Source organism: Manis javanica, chromosome 5 (genome assembly GCF_040802235.1).
Source record: "Manis javanica isolate MJ-LG chromosome 5, MJ_LKY, whole genome shotgun sequence".
Taxonomy (NCBI): domain Eukaryota; kingdom Metazoa; phylum Chordata; class Mammalia; order Pholidota; family Manidae; genus Manis; species Manis javanica.
Genome location: NC_133160.1, coordinates 33,288,351 through 33,304,275, shown reverse-complemented (window position 1 = coordinate 33,304,275; position 15,925 = coordinate 33,288,351). Strand labels below are relative to the sequence as shown.

General features: G+C 38.1%; 1 protein-coding gene across 1 annotated transcript in view; it reads left to right on the top strand.

Annotated features, from left to right (window-relative positions):
• TMX4 (thioredoxin related transmembrane protein 4) overlaps window positions 1–15,659 on the top strand; it is a 60,095-nt gene extending 44,436 nt beyond the window's left edge. The window contains exons 6-8 of the mRNA XM_017648131.3: window positions 5,010–5,111; window positions 10,118–10,181; window positions 11,275–15,659. Of these exons, the coding sequence (XP_017503620.3) occupies window positions 5,010–5,111; window positions 10,118–10,181; window positions 11,275–11,630 (522 nt within the window). The 3' untranslated portion in view covers window positions 11,631–15,659. The remainder of the gene's footprint in view (window positions 1–5,009; window positions 5,112–10,117; window positions 10,182–11,274) is intronic.
• The last annotated feature ends 266 nt before the right edge of the window (window positions 15,660–15,925 follow it).

Sequence of the window (15,925 nt, the reverse complement as noted above, 5' to 3'; positions counted from 1 at the left end):
GAAGTTTTATATGTATATAGGAAAGTACGTAGATTAATCAGTTATCAACAGTGGCTATCTCTGATGTTGAAGCTATGGCTGACTTTTTAAAAAGTCTCTTGTCTTTCTCTGTATTTCTAACTTTTCTGTAATGAAAAAGAGAAAACAAAAGCAAGAGCAACATCTAGAAGATCAGAGACTACTGAACTAGTGATTCCTTAAAGTCCTTGAGTTTCTACCTCAAGGATTGAAGCCGGCCTTCTGGGTCCGGAATTCTAGAGACAGAAGCTGGTCCTCAGGATGTCAGGATTGCTTGGCGAGTTGACACCCACACAGCCGAGTTCCTGTGAGCTCAGGTCTGCAATTTGTTCAGTCTGCATTTGGCTTTCTTAACAGCTTTGTGCCCACCAGCCACGTGTTCTTGTTTGAATAAACTTTTGGGTTGAGGAGGTCCCTTGAGTAGTCTTATAAGTTGGAAAACTGTGTGCTTCCTGATGCCACCTGGAATCCTAGGGATCCTTGATAGCTAATTTGTGCCACAAAGTAAGAGAAGCGTAGACAGTCTTAAGCATTCTACCACCAAAATTCCAATTGTCTTTCTAATCCAGTCATGATGGTATCCACCTCTAGGTATTTTAATTTTTAAACTCACAGAAGTCATTGCCACTTTAGCTATAATACTTATCCTCATGTAGTCTGCACAGTCTGCCTACTTCACAAGTGTCCCTGAAGCCTAGAAGATGTATAACTACAGGAGTTTCTCAAAGAGTAGGTATCTTCTAGATACAGAATTGATACTTACTTTCAACTTATAGTAACAGTATGAAATTTCTTAAAAATTACATTCAATTTTAGAAAGTGACTCCGTGTCATGAAAAATGTTAATAATTTAAAGGATAGCACAAGGTGAAGGTAATGCCAGGAAAACTATATGCAGAAGATGGAACTTGTGAAGCACTGCTGTCAGAACTGGTGCCACAGCCAGGGTTAGGAGTCCTTGGGATAAGATTTTATCTGGCTCATGTATGGAGAGACTTCCTTTTGTCTGTTTTCTTGTCTCTTCCCAATTGGCTGGAGTGATGCAGGGAGACAAGGGAAGTTATTGTTCTCCACCTTGTGTGTATGTCTGAACCCCTTTGTTTTCCCTGCTGTACACTGTAGTTACTAGGACACTGTGAATGCTTAGCATAGAACCTGGCACCTACTATATACTTGAAACTGTTTTCTGTTAGTTATATTCATTAATCATTTTTGCCATCATTATTTCACTTTTCCCCTCTATTAGGCAAGAAGGAATACTTTTGATTCATTTCGTTTTTTACCAAGGCTGATAGCAGGATTAAATAGGGTTCTGTGGCAGTTGTAGAGTGTGCAGTTTTGCTAACTAGGTTTAGCATTTGAATGCTTTTAAATATTTTTTTTTGATTTGGTGAATTTGTGCTGCCTGCTGAGCTAATATGTAACTTACCTTTCCTTAGTTTTGTGAAAGGATGTGCTATTATGCAAGGATGCAGCATGTGGCAAATTTTGGGTACAGAAAGGTGTGCTACATCCTTGGGAGAACAATCTGTATGATGGAGATTTAATGCTTTATAATTATCTCACTATGAGGAAAAGGCCATGAGTGTTTAGACTAGAGAATAACAAAAGTGTATTTTAAAACTCCAAAACATCCCTCTGTTTTAAATACTGATATTTCTTCTTTTACTACTTTAGTTTTTGTTTTTCCTTGTAAACATATCTAGAAAAATATTACAGTGAGATGGTGTACAGTCACAGGTACCTCTTGTAATGCCTACATTGTAAGAGGCTACAAGTTTGTGTCATGTTGCAGATGTGGAGAGGCTAAAACATGGAAGGGTAAATTAGCCCTTTGCCATCATGGAGAAGTCTTCTGAGCTGCTCCCATGCAAAGATAGTTTTAGGATCTGATCTGTATCTGAAAAGGATATAGGACTTGTCCCAACACTCTTCAGAGTATGTCCTGTGCTGTAGATGGGATCTAAATCCAAAAAGATCTCTGTCCTATGGGGCCAGCACAGTTCTGAATGAGACTGTCCAGCACTGGGCTGTGTTTAATGCAGTAGTTCAGATGCAACAAAGAGTGCTGGCCTCCTGGGGAGGGGAGGCTCTACCTCTGATCCATGGACGCCTTGTCCAGGCTTCGTTTCCTTAAATCCATCTGACCACTGGTTGGAATATTCTTCTCATTTATTCTGCTTTAATGGTGCCTTCATTTAGTCCTCTCACTCAAATCTGTGTATACGAAAAAATAGCTCTGTCTTGGTCATCTGTCACAACTGTGTAACAGTATAAGTAGGCCCATCAGGCAACATTTTTGTGTATTTTAATGAAACAGAGCAGGATGTTTCCTTGTAATGTGTGAATAAAATATTGACGAGGATCAGTATTTCCCATGAGTGAAAACTATTACTTTCCCTGGCATTTAAAGAAACAGAAACACAGAAGTCTACATCAGTTTTAATCAAGTTATTAGTTGGGAACATATACACTGAAACTTCAAGTACCTAGTACCATGAACCCTAATATTCTTAAGGTGTTCTAAAACCACTGTGAACTCAGATAAAGTTAACAGGTATAGATTTATGTCTGTAGTTGTGATAGAACAACTTGGTTAATGAGGCTTTATAATAATTATCTAAAAGGCCACAAGATGGCAGGGTTTCTCTAAGAAGCTGAAATAAATCCTTTAAAGAGTAAGCTGATACAAGAAAATTGAAGTGGAGCTTATTAAAATAAAAGGATGTTTTGAATGTGCTAAATGTGTGACTCAGAATACACTGATTTCAGAGGCAAATAAGTACTGAATTCTAAAAAATAACTTACAAAGTTTCTTAAGGGCTACATTAATCTTTTATTTTACAGAAAGGATATAAGGTACTGTCTGGAAGGACTTGTAACTGTGTGTTATTCATTCTAACTATATGAGTAATCTAAATGGACATATATTATTTATAAAGCAAGTTCCAGGTTCCAGAATACATACATCCATGGGTCAGCACAAAGGCAGACTGGCTTCCGTATCTTCTAATTATTTGGCACCTTTTAGACTTTAATCCCGATGATGTCAATGAATCATCAAGAAAAGCATAAACCACGTTCAACACATAGAATTTTCTAAAGTAAGGACCTGTACAATATATTTTAGAACTTCAGTTGAAAATAGTTTGAATGAAACAGCCTTTTGATATCCCATATACCTCTTTTGCTTGCTGGGTTGCAGAATGCTAGATTTTTCTTAGTAACAATTGCCCAGGCTAAAGACAGAATGATGCCCAATGGCATCAGTAGAGAACAGATAGATGACAGTATTCAAATTAAGAGTTGTTTGCATTTCCTATGTATAGTTGAAAGATCTGCTAGTATCTTTTCCTCATTTAACAAATATTTTTTAAATACTTTGATTACATGTGTCAGTGTTTAAAATACTTGCTGAGTCTTTAGATCTCTTCTGCTGAAAAAGAAATTGGAGATCTCAGATTATGCTAGATCAGGTAACAAGCTTTTTGTTTATCATTCAGAGAATTAAGCCAGAATGAAATATATTATTCAATTGTATTGATATTTATAAACCAAGAAACCAGTAGAGATACTTGAGTAATTTAGATTTTCAGAAACATTAAAATAGCAAGTTAGACTTACTTTCAGAAACCTCATCAGTTCTGGGCAAGTCATTTAGTCGTTATCTTTGCCTGCTGGTGGCATTAGCTTGGAGTCATTTCATGGTGTCAGTAATTGTTTGGATTATAATGAATGGCTATTTTTGAAGCTGTAAGGGCCTTAAACAGATGATCACTAAACCATCATGAGGAAGCATAGCTCCTGCAAGTTCACAGCTAAGGGGGCTTTCACTCCAGACTAGCAGGGGTATAGCTGTAATTCCTGTATGATTTAGCATGTAACTAATTTCTATGTAAGATTTTATCTCTTCACTCATTTTTTTAGTGTTTGGTATCAAACAGCGCCCAGGGAATAGTAAGTATGAAGGGATGTGTAGTCAAAGACTGATGAAATCTCATATGCTCATAATGAATTAACTGGAGGAACTTTCTTTTGTCTACTATTACATTTTAGTTTTATGATGATTTAGGGAATTTTAAGTGGGCATAGAGCAATGAGAATCTGGCTAGAGAAAGGAATAATGGAGAGATTTTAAATGGTTGATGTTCATAACTAATAATTTAGTTCTACTTAAAAATTGATGAAGGCCTGAGAAGTTAAATTTTTATGGATGCCATGTTGCAAGTAAAAATTGAGGTATATGGAATTATTAGGGAAATACGACCAAAAAAAAAAATCTATCATGATGGAGAGGATATTATGCTAAGTGAAATAAGGCAGGCATGAAAGACAAATACCATATGATTTTACTTAATATGTTAAATCTAAAAACAAAATAAAATGAACAAAACAGCAGTAGACTCATAGACACTGAGAAGTGACTGATGGTTACCATGGGGGAGAGGTTGGGGTGGGTGGGTCAGGAAGGTAGGGGGTTAAAGAGCACATAATAGAAATTGGTTACCAGGATGGAAGTGCAGCATGGAGAATATAGCCAATGATTCTGTCATATCTTTCTATGTTGACAGATAGTAACTGTACTAGTGGGGGTGAGGATTTAATAATGTGTGTAACTGTTGAATCACTGTGTTGTATACTTGAAACCAATATAATACTATATATCAACTATACTTCAATAAAAATATATACTTTAAAAAATGGAAAAATACTAGAAAAACAATTCTGTCAGAGTTCTTCTGTAGTATGAACAAAGAAATATAACTCTTACTAGTAGATATGACTTTTTACTCTCAGATTCTTAATATTATAAAATTTGATGAGTTTTTTTAGAATCATAGATGCAAAAACCACTGAATGGCCTTTGTGGCAGCTCATATATGTAGAAATAATTTTCAGACTTGAGTTATAGCTAGAGAGGGAGATTTGAACATTTGTTTGGTCCTCATTGTAAGTTAATATTTCACCTCCATTTTTTCTTCTGATTACAGCATCTTCACAACTATTTCACAGTGACCCTTGGAATTCCTGCTTGGTGTTCCTATGTCTTTTTCGTCATAGCCACCTTGATTTTTGGCCTTTTCATGGGTCTGGTAAGCGATAATGCCAATCTTTTTTCCTGTCTTTAAAGTCAAATGGATCTCATACAAAATTACTATGCAGCCAAGAAAGAAAAAGCACAAAAAACAAGCATAATTTTTTATGTGAAACCTAAGCAGTTAAAAAATTTTTATACTGCTTTCAGCTGTAATTTGAGATATAATATAAAATTCATTAAATTATTAACTCCTGATTCTGTCCCTTAAATATTCTAAAGATGTGTTCTGCCTAGAATATAGAGAACTTACTTGAATTGCTAGTTTCCAAGACAATGTAGTTTCTAGTGTGATTTCACACATTGCCTGCTGGATTAGAGCATTGTGGTGATAAGGCCAAAGCGTTAGCTTTGGGAAACAAGATGATTTTTTCTTTCTCATGTCCTCCCTTTGAATCTCAAATCCTGACCAGCTGCTTATACATACACTGTGGCTTCCCAAAGGTGGATTTTGTAAGTTAATGTAGATAAAAAAACACAGCCATTTTTATGGAAAAAAGTAAGTTGCAAAACACATCACTGTATCTTCTTTGGGTTTGAAAATCAATTATCTAGGAGGTATCTGCTTTTTCCCCCTAGGTGTTTTGGTAAGAGTTTGAATAAAAATATGTTTATTTGCTTAACAACATAAACAACTATATGTGTTATGGCATTTTTTATTCCTTGACATCATTTTTTAATCTTTTTACTTACACTTGATCAATTTGATAGAGCTTTAAACTCTTAAGAAGTTCTTAAAAGCCATTATACTCTATAGTAATCACATAGCTCCTAAATACTGTATGATAGGAATAATTGATAAACACTAAAAATTTACATAGAAAGGACAGACTTTTAGGTGAGATTATCTTAGTTTATCCTTATATTTTATAATGAATTTTGGCTCTTCAGCAAAGTCTTTTTAAAAATAAGTTTACAATGTTAGCAATAGCCTTTATAGCAATTATAACTTGGTAACAAATTTGTACTCCAAAGAGCCAAAGACACCTGATTTTATTTTGCCATGAACATGCTTGCTTCATATTATAGTTTATATTTGAGATTTGACTGTTGGTGTTAACTTTACAGATGGGAGTAGAACTTAGATATGTCATTCATTGGGTGCTGGGTGTGTCTCATTCTGTCGCGTTACTCTTACTGCTAATTAACATGTCTCTGATGCTCTGGCCTACAAGGATTTAGCTTTTATTTTAAATTTGACTGTATATAAACATACTTCTCCCATCTACTGTCTAGTGTTGGATTTTTCTAGCAGTGTATTCTGGAGTCACATGAATGTAAGGTTCTTGGAGGGGGAACAGTATGAGATCCTAGGCAATCATGAGGTGTAGTTACAGAGAATGCAGGTTGAGTGTGAGCCTCCTGGAAAATGGTTGAAAACTCTTCTCAGCATGAAAACTTTTAGAATTTTATCTTTGAGATGAACTTTAACTCTAAGAAAACAGTTCATTTGGAACCTTAGATTCAAATAATCAGTACAGGAAGGTTATTATAGGTTTAGCCTAAAGAAAGAAGAGAGTTGATTCTTGACTGTTCAAGTTGATTAATTGATGTACAATGTTGTTCCTTTATATAAAATGGGGAAGATAACTTTTTTTAACAAAATAATAATTTCAAAGCAATAATAAGCTCATAAATTTTTGGTTGATACATTTCCATAAAATAGAAAATTTTTGGAATTTTTTTCTCCAAGTGCCTTTTCTACAACTGTAGTATGTGTTGGAAGAAATACATAGCACTTGGAATTTTTGCCTTCAGGGAGGCCTCCAGGTGTGCAGTTTGGTGCCCTGTGGTACCTTTGCCATTAACTGGGGGTTGAAAGCAGAGCCCAGACATGCAGTCACGCGAACCTGACCTTGGAGGTTCTCTGCCTTTATGAGTCTTCACGGAGTTTAAGTTAGGCAGTGCTCAGAAGGGGCAGGATGTTTTCCATAGAGCAGTGGTTTCCTGATCAAGTCATCATTTCCCATAAGCCTGACTACCAAGTTTCCTATTTTTTCCCAATTTTAGAAGATGGGAAGTCAAAACAAGGCTGCTAGTTTGATTTTTGTTTATTTTCTTGGTTGAGCCTAGTGATGGTTGAAGTATTTTACTAAATGTGATTTTTCACATGTAAACAAAGGGCTCAGTTTTAGATATCCAGTATATATTTTGCATCTTAAACCAATATGGGAAAGATCCCTGTAACTCCAGGGTGAAAATCCTGGGCAAATACCTTTGAAACTGAAATCACTCAAAGGGAGAAATAAAAGTTTATTTCTTACAAGCAGTCGTCCACTTCTGCTCCCCAGGGTCTCTCACAAACAGGCTGCAGAAGAGCCCCTGACCCAACCTCTCTGGTCCAGATAAGCCCTCACTCGCCCTGGTAATTACCTATTCATATGGAGATGGACTAGTCCTCTCCACCCGCTAGAAACACCTATTGTACAGAGATACATTAAAGCCCAGGTGAGAGATTCTGGAAATATTACAGTTTTACCCACAATCCCTAAGTGCGTAGCCTGTATGTGAAATCACTCTGGTAGCAGTATTTTCTACCAACAGCGACTCTGCTCTGAAGGATGGAAGACAGCAAAGCTCTCGACAAGCAGGAAAGCAATGAAAACACAGGCAGTGATCTCGCACCTCTTGTCTGTTCTCCATTGCGGTTGGTAACAATAGACACTAAGTTTTGCTGTTATTTTCTGCACGCTGCTGACCGGTGCTTAACACAGAGCCTCCTACAGAGGAGGGCCTCCAGCATAAGGAGGAGTAGATGTCACTGTCTATGAAATACGGCAAATCCATGTGCTCTCCTCACTTAGATGCTTGACTATCTTGTACCCACCTGGGTAAAAGCTGAAGCCTGAAGATGCACTCCTGGAAAGGAAGATAGAAAGGAGGGCACCAGTTCTCCTACAGACCTTGTTTTTAAACAGTGCCATTCTTAGTAGCTGAGAAAGTGGCCCATTCCAGGGAAATGGTTCTCTAGACCAGAAAATAGATTTTGAACCGAGAATGAGAGGGTTTTCCTCCCAGTTTCTGAAAAAGAAGACTATGTAATAGAATTGTGTACTATTAGACATAAAACAGACCTTGGTGATAGGCTTGTCCAAACCCATCCTTTCAAGAGGGTACAAGTGAGTGAGCAGTTAAGTGACTTGTCCAGGGTCACACAGCAATTGAGGAACAAGCTTGAGGCTAGTGTTCCACAAGCCTGTTCTATACCTTCTCTACCTGGCCCTCTAGATCCTTGATGTCCTAAAACATCGCCTGTGTTTTCATTGCTTTTCTGCTTGCCAAGAGCTTTTCTGTCTTCCATCCTTCAGAGCAGTCGCTGATGGCAAAAAATGCTCCTGCCAGAGTGATTTCACATACAGGATCTTCCCCATATTGGTTTAAAATGCAAAATATATTCTTGATTTCTAAAACTGAGCCTTTTATTTACATGTGAAAAATAACATTTACTAAAATATTTCAACCATTACTAGGTATGGTTGACTTCCTCCCAGCCTTCATCATAAATGCCAGTATTTCTCGTTACTGGCAGGTGTTTCTTCTTTCCCTTGCAATATGTCAGGACCAAATTTTTCCCTTCCATTAAGAAAAGCAAAAAAAAGTCACAAAATATTGTATCTGTGAATAGATAAAAAGCACGTGACTATCACCTTTAAAATGTAAGTTTTCAGCCTCTAGCTTTTCAGATAGGATTATCTACCACTTTGTTGTTCAATTAATTCAATGGCTTGTAAATTGTCCCTCCCTGACCCACAGAGCTTCCCGGATCCCCTTGCCCCTCTTGAGCCAGACAGTTGATGCTACCCATTCTCCTCCTACTGTGCCCAGGGTCTGAAATGCCACCACCTTCAAGTGGTCACCCTTGATCCTTCCCAATCCCAAAACTGCCTGTAATCTCTGTATTTCTGAAGTATGGAGCAAAGTGCTTTACTTATTTTTTCTTAGGAAACTCATGTTCCATATTGCTTTAGAATTAAGCTGCAATTTGTTTCTCCTTTTCATCCTTTGCCATAGAGATTATCATGATACCTTGAACCTAAAGAACCAAATATTGAGTAAAGTAATAAATAAATAAATATACATAGGGTAATAATCCTGAACACAAAGTAGGTACTCATGTAATGTTGATAAAATCAAATCAAAAGGATTATGCCTTTGGTTCTTTAAAAATTTAGAGCACCTTTAAAACACTAATGTATTCCTGTTTTAAAATCTGGGCAATTATTCAAAGTGAAACAAAGTTGGGAGTGACTTAGATACAAAAAAAATTTACAGCCCTTCGCAATGGGCCACCTCTTCTTATGCTGGATCACTGTGTTGTGTGGTGCTCTGGGAGAAGGCAGAAAGTGCCTCTCCAGCTCATTGCGGCCCAGCTGCCTCTGCTGGTCATCTTCATCGCCGTGGGATGAACCTGCTCCTAGGGAACTGGCAGTTCTTCAAGGGAAAGGCATGCTTACAGTAAGGAGAAAGTGGCTCATAGTACAACCAAGGTTGGAGGGGAAGCCAAGCCAATCAGTCACTGTCCAAAATGGCATCTAGTTCATACCGTGGTGACTTTTCTCACAGTGTACCTGTAGAAATTTCTTATGGTCCTCTTATTACTCTAGACTTGGAAATGTTCTTCAGCTCAGTTGGTGGCTACCTGTTGGTGAGAGCAGTCCCTTGTTAAACTAGTTTTGTTCGTCCTGAAGAAGGTCTTTGCTGATGACTGACAGCTTGGCTGATAGCATCTATTTTCATATGCCTGCTGGATTGATCTGTTTTTAGTGGGCTCTCTGTAGACATTTGACCTTGTGACCCCTGTTCTAAATTAATAGTATTTTCCTACATTATGTCATTTGAAAAGTAGGTAATTCTTAATTATACCCTCATCTTTTTTGTGTACTTTTGACCAACTGCTGACTAGTTGGCTTTGAATATCTGGGTATAGAGGCAAGGCCTAACTTTGGAGTTCTTTGGAAATAAATGTTTTGTCTACTCACTGTAAAATCACTTTTTTCCCTCCAGGTCTTGGTGGTAATATCAGAATGTTTCTCTGTGCCCCTTCCAAGGCATTTATCTGAAGGTTCTGGTAAGTATGATAAACTCACACAATAGAGTGTTTTTGGAATTCCGTGGTGTGCCCTTTTGTGCTCCTACAGACAGTGGCTTTCCCCGATTTGCTATCTGATCAAACTATCACCACCACCAGATGACTTAAAATACATGCTCCAGACAAACTTAAACACAAATTCTGGTTTTCCTCTCTTCGATTAAGGAACGTTTCATTTTGGCAGTGGCTTTTTCCCATACAGTGTATGCCTTTCATTATCAGTTGACACCTTTTCTTTCAATCACACCGAAACGAGAAGGGAGGGAAGGGAATCTCTTCCCAGTAACTGTCCTAAGTTCTTTAACTGCTCCACACTTTTTCTGGGACCAAATAGCCCTGGGTTTACATGGTTTTACTGCTATTTCTGAGACTTTGCAAGATTTTTATGAGAGTTTGTAATGTTCAATTTTATGTGGGAGTTTAAATAAACATATTTTTTTTTAGTTCTTGAAGTTTTCAAGGCTTTGAGATTTCCATAGATAATTAGAAAATGTATTTTGTTCCTTAGAATTCTTAAAGTAACAAAAACCCAGTTTAAAGGAACCCAGGAGGAAAAAAAAGAGAATTTATTAGCTCATATAACTGAAAAGGCCAGGGATGTTCTGGCTTCAATCACAGCCCAAGGGATGTTAAGTTTCTGTGTGGCTGATTCAATGACTGTCAGTAGCCCCAACTCATATTTTATCAGGGTAGTGGCCCCTGTAGAAGAGAGAAAGCTTTTCTTTCAGACCTTGACCAAAAATTCCTGGGTAGTGCTCTGCTTGGCCTGGCTGAAGTCACATCTATGAACCAATCACCATGGCCAGTGGATGGGTCACTGAGTTTTCTGAAAGGGACAAAATACAAAGCATTATAGGACCTTCATCTTCCTGACCCCTGTACTCTGCCAAAGCCAGCACGGTCAGTGAAACCTCTATAGAGAGGGATGGAGGAGCCTGATGGGGCCAGGACACTGACCAGAGAGCTGCCCTGTGTGGCAACAGTTTCAAAGTAAAGGAAACCGCCCTGTGCCTGGATGCACTTAAATGACCAATATTTATTCAGAGGACATTCCCCTCTCTCTCCTGCACAGAGCAGAATCAGAGGTCGGAGGAAGCACAGAGGGCCGAACAGTTGCAGGATGCAGAGGAGGAAAAAGATGATTCAAATGAAGAAGAAAACAAAGACAGCCTCATAGATGATGACGAAGAGAAGGAAGACGTTGGTGATGAGGACGAAGTAGAGGAGGAAGAGGAGGAGGACAGCCTGGCTGTTGGTGTGGATGAGGAGAGGAATGACACGCAGGAGGACGTGGGACCTGATGAGACCGAAGAGGCTGCCCCTGAGCAGCCCCCGTCTGCTGGCACAGAGGTGGCCGGAGACACGCTGAGGCAGCGCAAGAGTCCGAGTGCTGATAGGGATCATCAGCCTAATGAGAGCATTTCATAGAGTACGGCTCTGGTGTGCAGATTAGACTAAATCCTTGTATTTTCCTGAATGAGCAAGCTTCTCTTATAAAACAGTTGCTAGTAGTGTAGTCTCATGGCATTAAGCTTCATGTATATTGAGAATCTTTCAGGCATGACAATCAGGGTACAGAAAAACAAACATGGGCACAAGGGATGGGCACAAGTTCATTTAGTTGGGGCCAGAGGGCTTTGACCAAAGGAAGCAACCCCAGGCCCTCATTAGTACCTTTCACGGAAAGGACTGCAGCCTCCATGAAATGAAAGCAAGCAGCCTGAGAGCTTCCCCAAAGTGTAGCAGAAGTCTTGCTTCCTCTTCTTGGATTAAGTATTTATTTTGGTCAAATTGTAAGAAACATCAGGTGCATAGTACAGGGACACATTTTAGAGAGAGAGATTGAGAGAACCTTGGAAATGATTACAGAAAAGGGCTTAGAAGTCATCCCAGCTCTCTGAATTTCCTTGATCATGCTTTATTTATTACCTGTAACATTCACAGAGTTCCCCCCAGGGACCTGCAGGCTCCCCGCTGTCTTCACAGTCCATCCTCAGTGAGAGGACTCACACAGCAGCCAGGTGACACCAGCTGTGCTTCTCTGACCTAAGGGTTTAGGAAATCAAGAACCATATCCCATGAAGCTGTGACTGCCAAGCATCTCAAGTAAAATGTAACATTTGGAGGTTCAAAAGGAAGTAGGTATTTTACAGGAGAAATTTTGTTGTTTTTTTTTTGGCCAAAATGTAGTGACTTTTTTTTTTTAAGTTGCTTTCTCAATATTCTTTTTGAAGCCAAAAGTCCCCTAAGTCTTGCCAGTACAAGGTAGTCTTGTGAAGAAAACTTGAAACTGTTATTTTATATCCGGTCTCAAAGGGTTACCTGGCTCTTGAACCACTTTAATAATAACTGAAAAACCATTTCTGGTTTTCCTTCAGTGATGTGCTTTTGGTGAAAGAATTAGTGAAGTGAGTATCTGGAAATGAAAGATTTGGTTTCGTTTCCTTCTTCCTTAATCTTATAAAGATTTTTATCCCTGTAAATCTCTCAATACTCAATCTACTAAATGTACCTTGGGGGCTCAATTTCTTTAAAAAAATACATCCGTCCACTTCTGCCTTACCTGATTTATGTCTTAGAATAAATTCATAAAATTAGATTCCAAGCTTATGAAAGATGGCTAAAGTTGATCCTATACCCCTTGGGTCCAGACAGAATAACAAGTTAGTATAGGTTTATGAAATTCAAAGAATTTCTGTCATCTTTAAGAAGAAATATGCAGTATACTCCTATCTGGCTGTTTAGATAACCCTTGCATTGTATTAACTTTGAACATGGCTCACTGGAGGAGGGGCAGGTTCTGAAACTACCCTGGCCTGGTTGAATGAGCCTGTTGCAAGCCTTATACAAAGGGAGTTTTTATTCTGATAGAATCCAATTTTTAGAAGTGGTTATTTTTCATCTTTCAACTCAGTTGCCTGACAATCTCATCCCCCACTACACTGAGGTTCTTCATTAAGAGTCACCAATGCTTTCTCTTTCTATAACACAACCTGGAGTTTGAGGCCAGGAGCAGAACCAATAGTTTGGGGAAATCTTAACTTTTGCTCATTTTCTGCCACTCCCGCATGTAGGTCTTGACACATCCTCATTGAAAGCGCCATGGTTTTGAAGGCAGTGACTCCATCTCCCTGATGCTAGGAAGCTTTTCTGGGTCATTCCTGAGTTGGGTCTGCCTCCCGTCACCGGATTTCTTTCTCATATAATCAGCTGTAACAGAGTCTTCAAAGTTCATTAAGTTTAAGTTCACAGGTATGGAATAAGAAAGATTTCAGAATTTGGGTATTCTGTATAATGCCCCTGCTGTATTAAAATATTCATATATTCTTGTAAAGTTGAGTGGTTGACTAGAGAGGAAAGAATGAAGAAATAAATTCTATTTTGGCTTTTTATAAATGTAAGGCCAATTTCCAGTGGGACCCCAAATAGTACCTAATTATGTAATAAGAAAAATATATTTTCTTTCTCAGCAATACTTAAAAAAAAAATTGGAAGAAGAGGGGAAAGCAGTTTGGAGAAGAGGACCCATTAAAAATGGAAGTGTCTGACTGTGGGAACCATTTTTCTGCTTTTCCCTTTTTTTAATATCCTGGCAAAAGATGGGATTTTTACTAAATGGCCTGACAAATACTCATCCAATTTAATTTCTTTCCACTTGAGATTTTGTTTGTTTTCACTACTTACTGAATTTAAACTAAATGAAAAAAGTCAACCTGAAATAATTAATACATTACTGTTAACAAATAAACATTTCAGTAAGACCTTATGGATTTTTCCTGTTTAGAATATATTTGATCCAGAAGTCAAGTGCATGGAAACTTGATTTTAATTTTAAAAATTAAAAATAACCATGTTTCCCTATATTGCAATATCAATTATTTAGTTACAAAATAGTATTTGATACAAGTCAAAATCAGGTCAATTAAAAGCATGGATTTTAGGATGGGGGCAGGGCTTTGTGTGTGAATAGGGGAAGCAGAGTGACTTTTCATTGATTAGAAGGAAAGTTTGGAACCTCTTTCTTTGTTTCTTTTATTATTCATCTCTTGCCAGAACTACTAAACCACCCTGACTTGCTTAGATCTCAGAGCGAAGCAGCACTGAGGCAACCGCACTTCTTCCCTTTGAGAAGTGCACATTGCCTGGGGTGAGAAGCAGGGTCCTGCAGTTCCCAGGCCACGCCACAGTGCTTACGGCCTTACAACCTCGCCTCTTCTGTGGATGATCCCTGTTAGGCACAGGCCTTTCTAACTACGAAACCCAAATAATGACTGTAATCTGAAGTAAACAACCTTTGGCCTGGGGTTGCCTTGTGACAGTAGAAAAAGCCAAATTTTGACTTTTCTATGGCCCAAACCCTTGTTGATAGCTATCGTGTTACTACCTGATGTGGGCGTATATAAACCTGCAGAGCCCGCGTCCTGTACCACCTTTGAGGTAGATGATAAAAATGTCTTCTAAGGCAAATAACTTCACATGTGACTTAATTACCATGTCCTTCAAGAGTAGAGTCTGTATGCTGCTTTGTAGTATGGGAAACATTAAAGACTCTTAAAAAAAAATTGAAATGGTAAGGTACACCTGAGATTCCAGCATAAAACCTTAATTTAGCATGAAGTGAGAGAAGGGAGAAATTGGTGCTTTTGCTAATATGCATCAATAGTTCATTTATGTCCTCAGTATTGAAGTGTTATTTCTTCTGGTATTACAAATGTGTGGTTGACCCATCCTGTCAAATAAACATTTTGGAAAGTATTCATGTAAAACTTTTGTGCCAACAGAAAAGTTCCTTCTTGTTTAGTATCTCTTTACCTCAGTCCTACATGTTTTGTCCTTAAAACATTATAGCTTCTTTTGAAAAACCAAACATGGACTCATCAAACCTGAAGAGCCCTGTTGGGGAGCTTTTTGAGCAGCTTTTCCAAACCAGGAGGTTTGGTTGAAAGCCCTTTGGTAGTTTCAGACCAGGGCATGGCCCTCACATGGCCATGTGAATAGTTTCATGTGAACTGTGACAGTGTATATGTGTGACTCATATACCTTTAACATGTTTCTGATGTAGTTTAATCCTATTTGGTTTAAATAGCTTCTTGGTGCAAATGCAATTTTTCTACTACAAATACTGTCTATTTGTATTGCAAAACATTATAAATTTGTTATTTATATTCTTTGTAATAATTTTAATTATATAGCCAGGTGGTACTTAATTATTTTTCTCTTCACCTATGTATTCTTTGCTTCCTCAAATAGCATCTCTAGCAACTAGAATGAGTCTCAAGTGGTACATTGCCTGATTATAAATCATCTTTTCACAAAATTGTACATAATCCTTGATCTTAACATGTTTTGGTTTCATTGTAAATATCTGTTTGCATCAAAACATGATGATACTGATAAGTAAAAACAAAATAATATATTGCTTTTCATTAAGCACTTTTATAAAAGCCATTTGCCTCAGCAGTGAAAAGTGTTATTTTGTTAAAAAATAATTTTCATGTGTCCATCCTCCGTCCAGTCTGATCATTTTCCCTCTTTTTTTCCTCTCCTCTTTGACTTAATCCAAACTTTGTGCCTTTTAGCTGCTCTGTAAAGTACCCAAGACGAAGGACAAATCCAGAGTTTCAAGGCTTCCCTTTGTGTTGCCTGTAGAAACTCACTGCACTCACTTCTCAGGTCTCCCTCTGTCCTGAGGCCTGGACGTGGCCAGGGCTGGAGCAGACGGC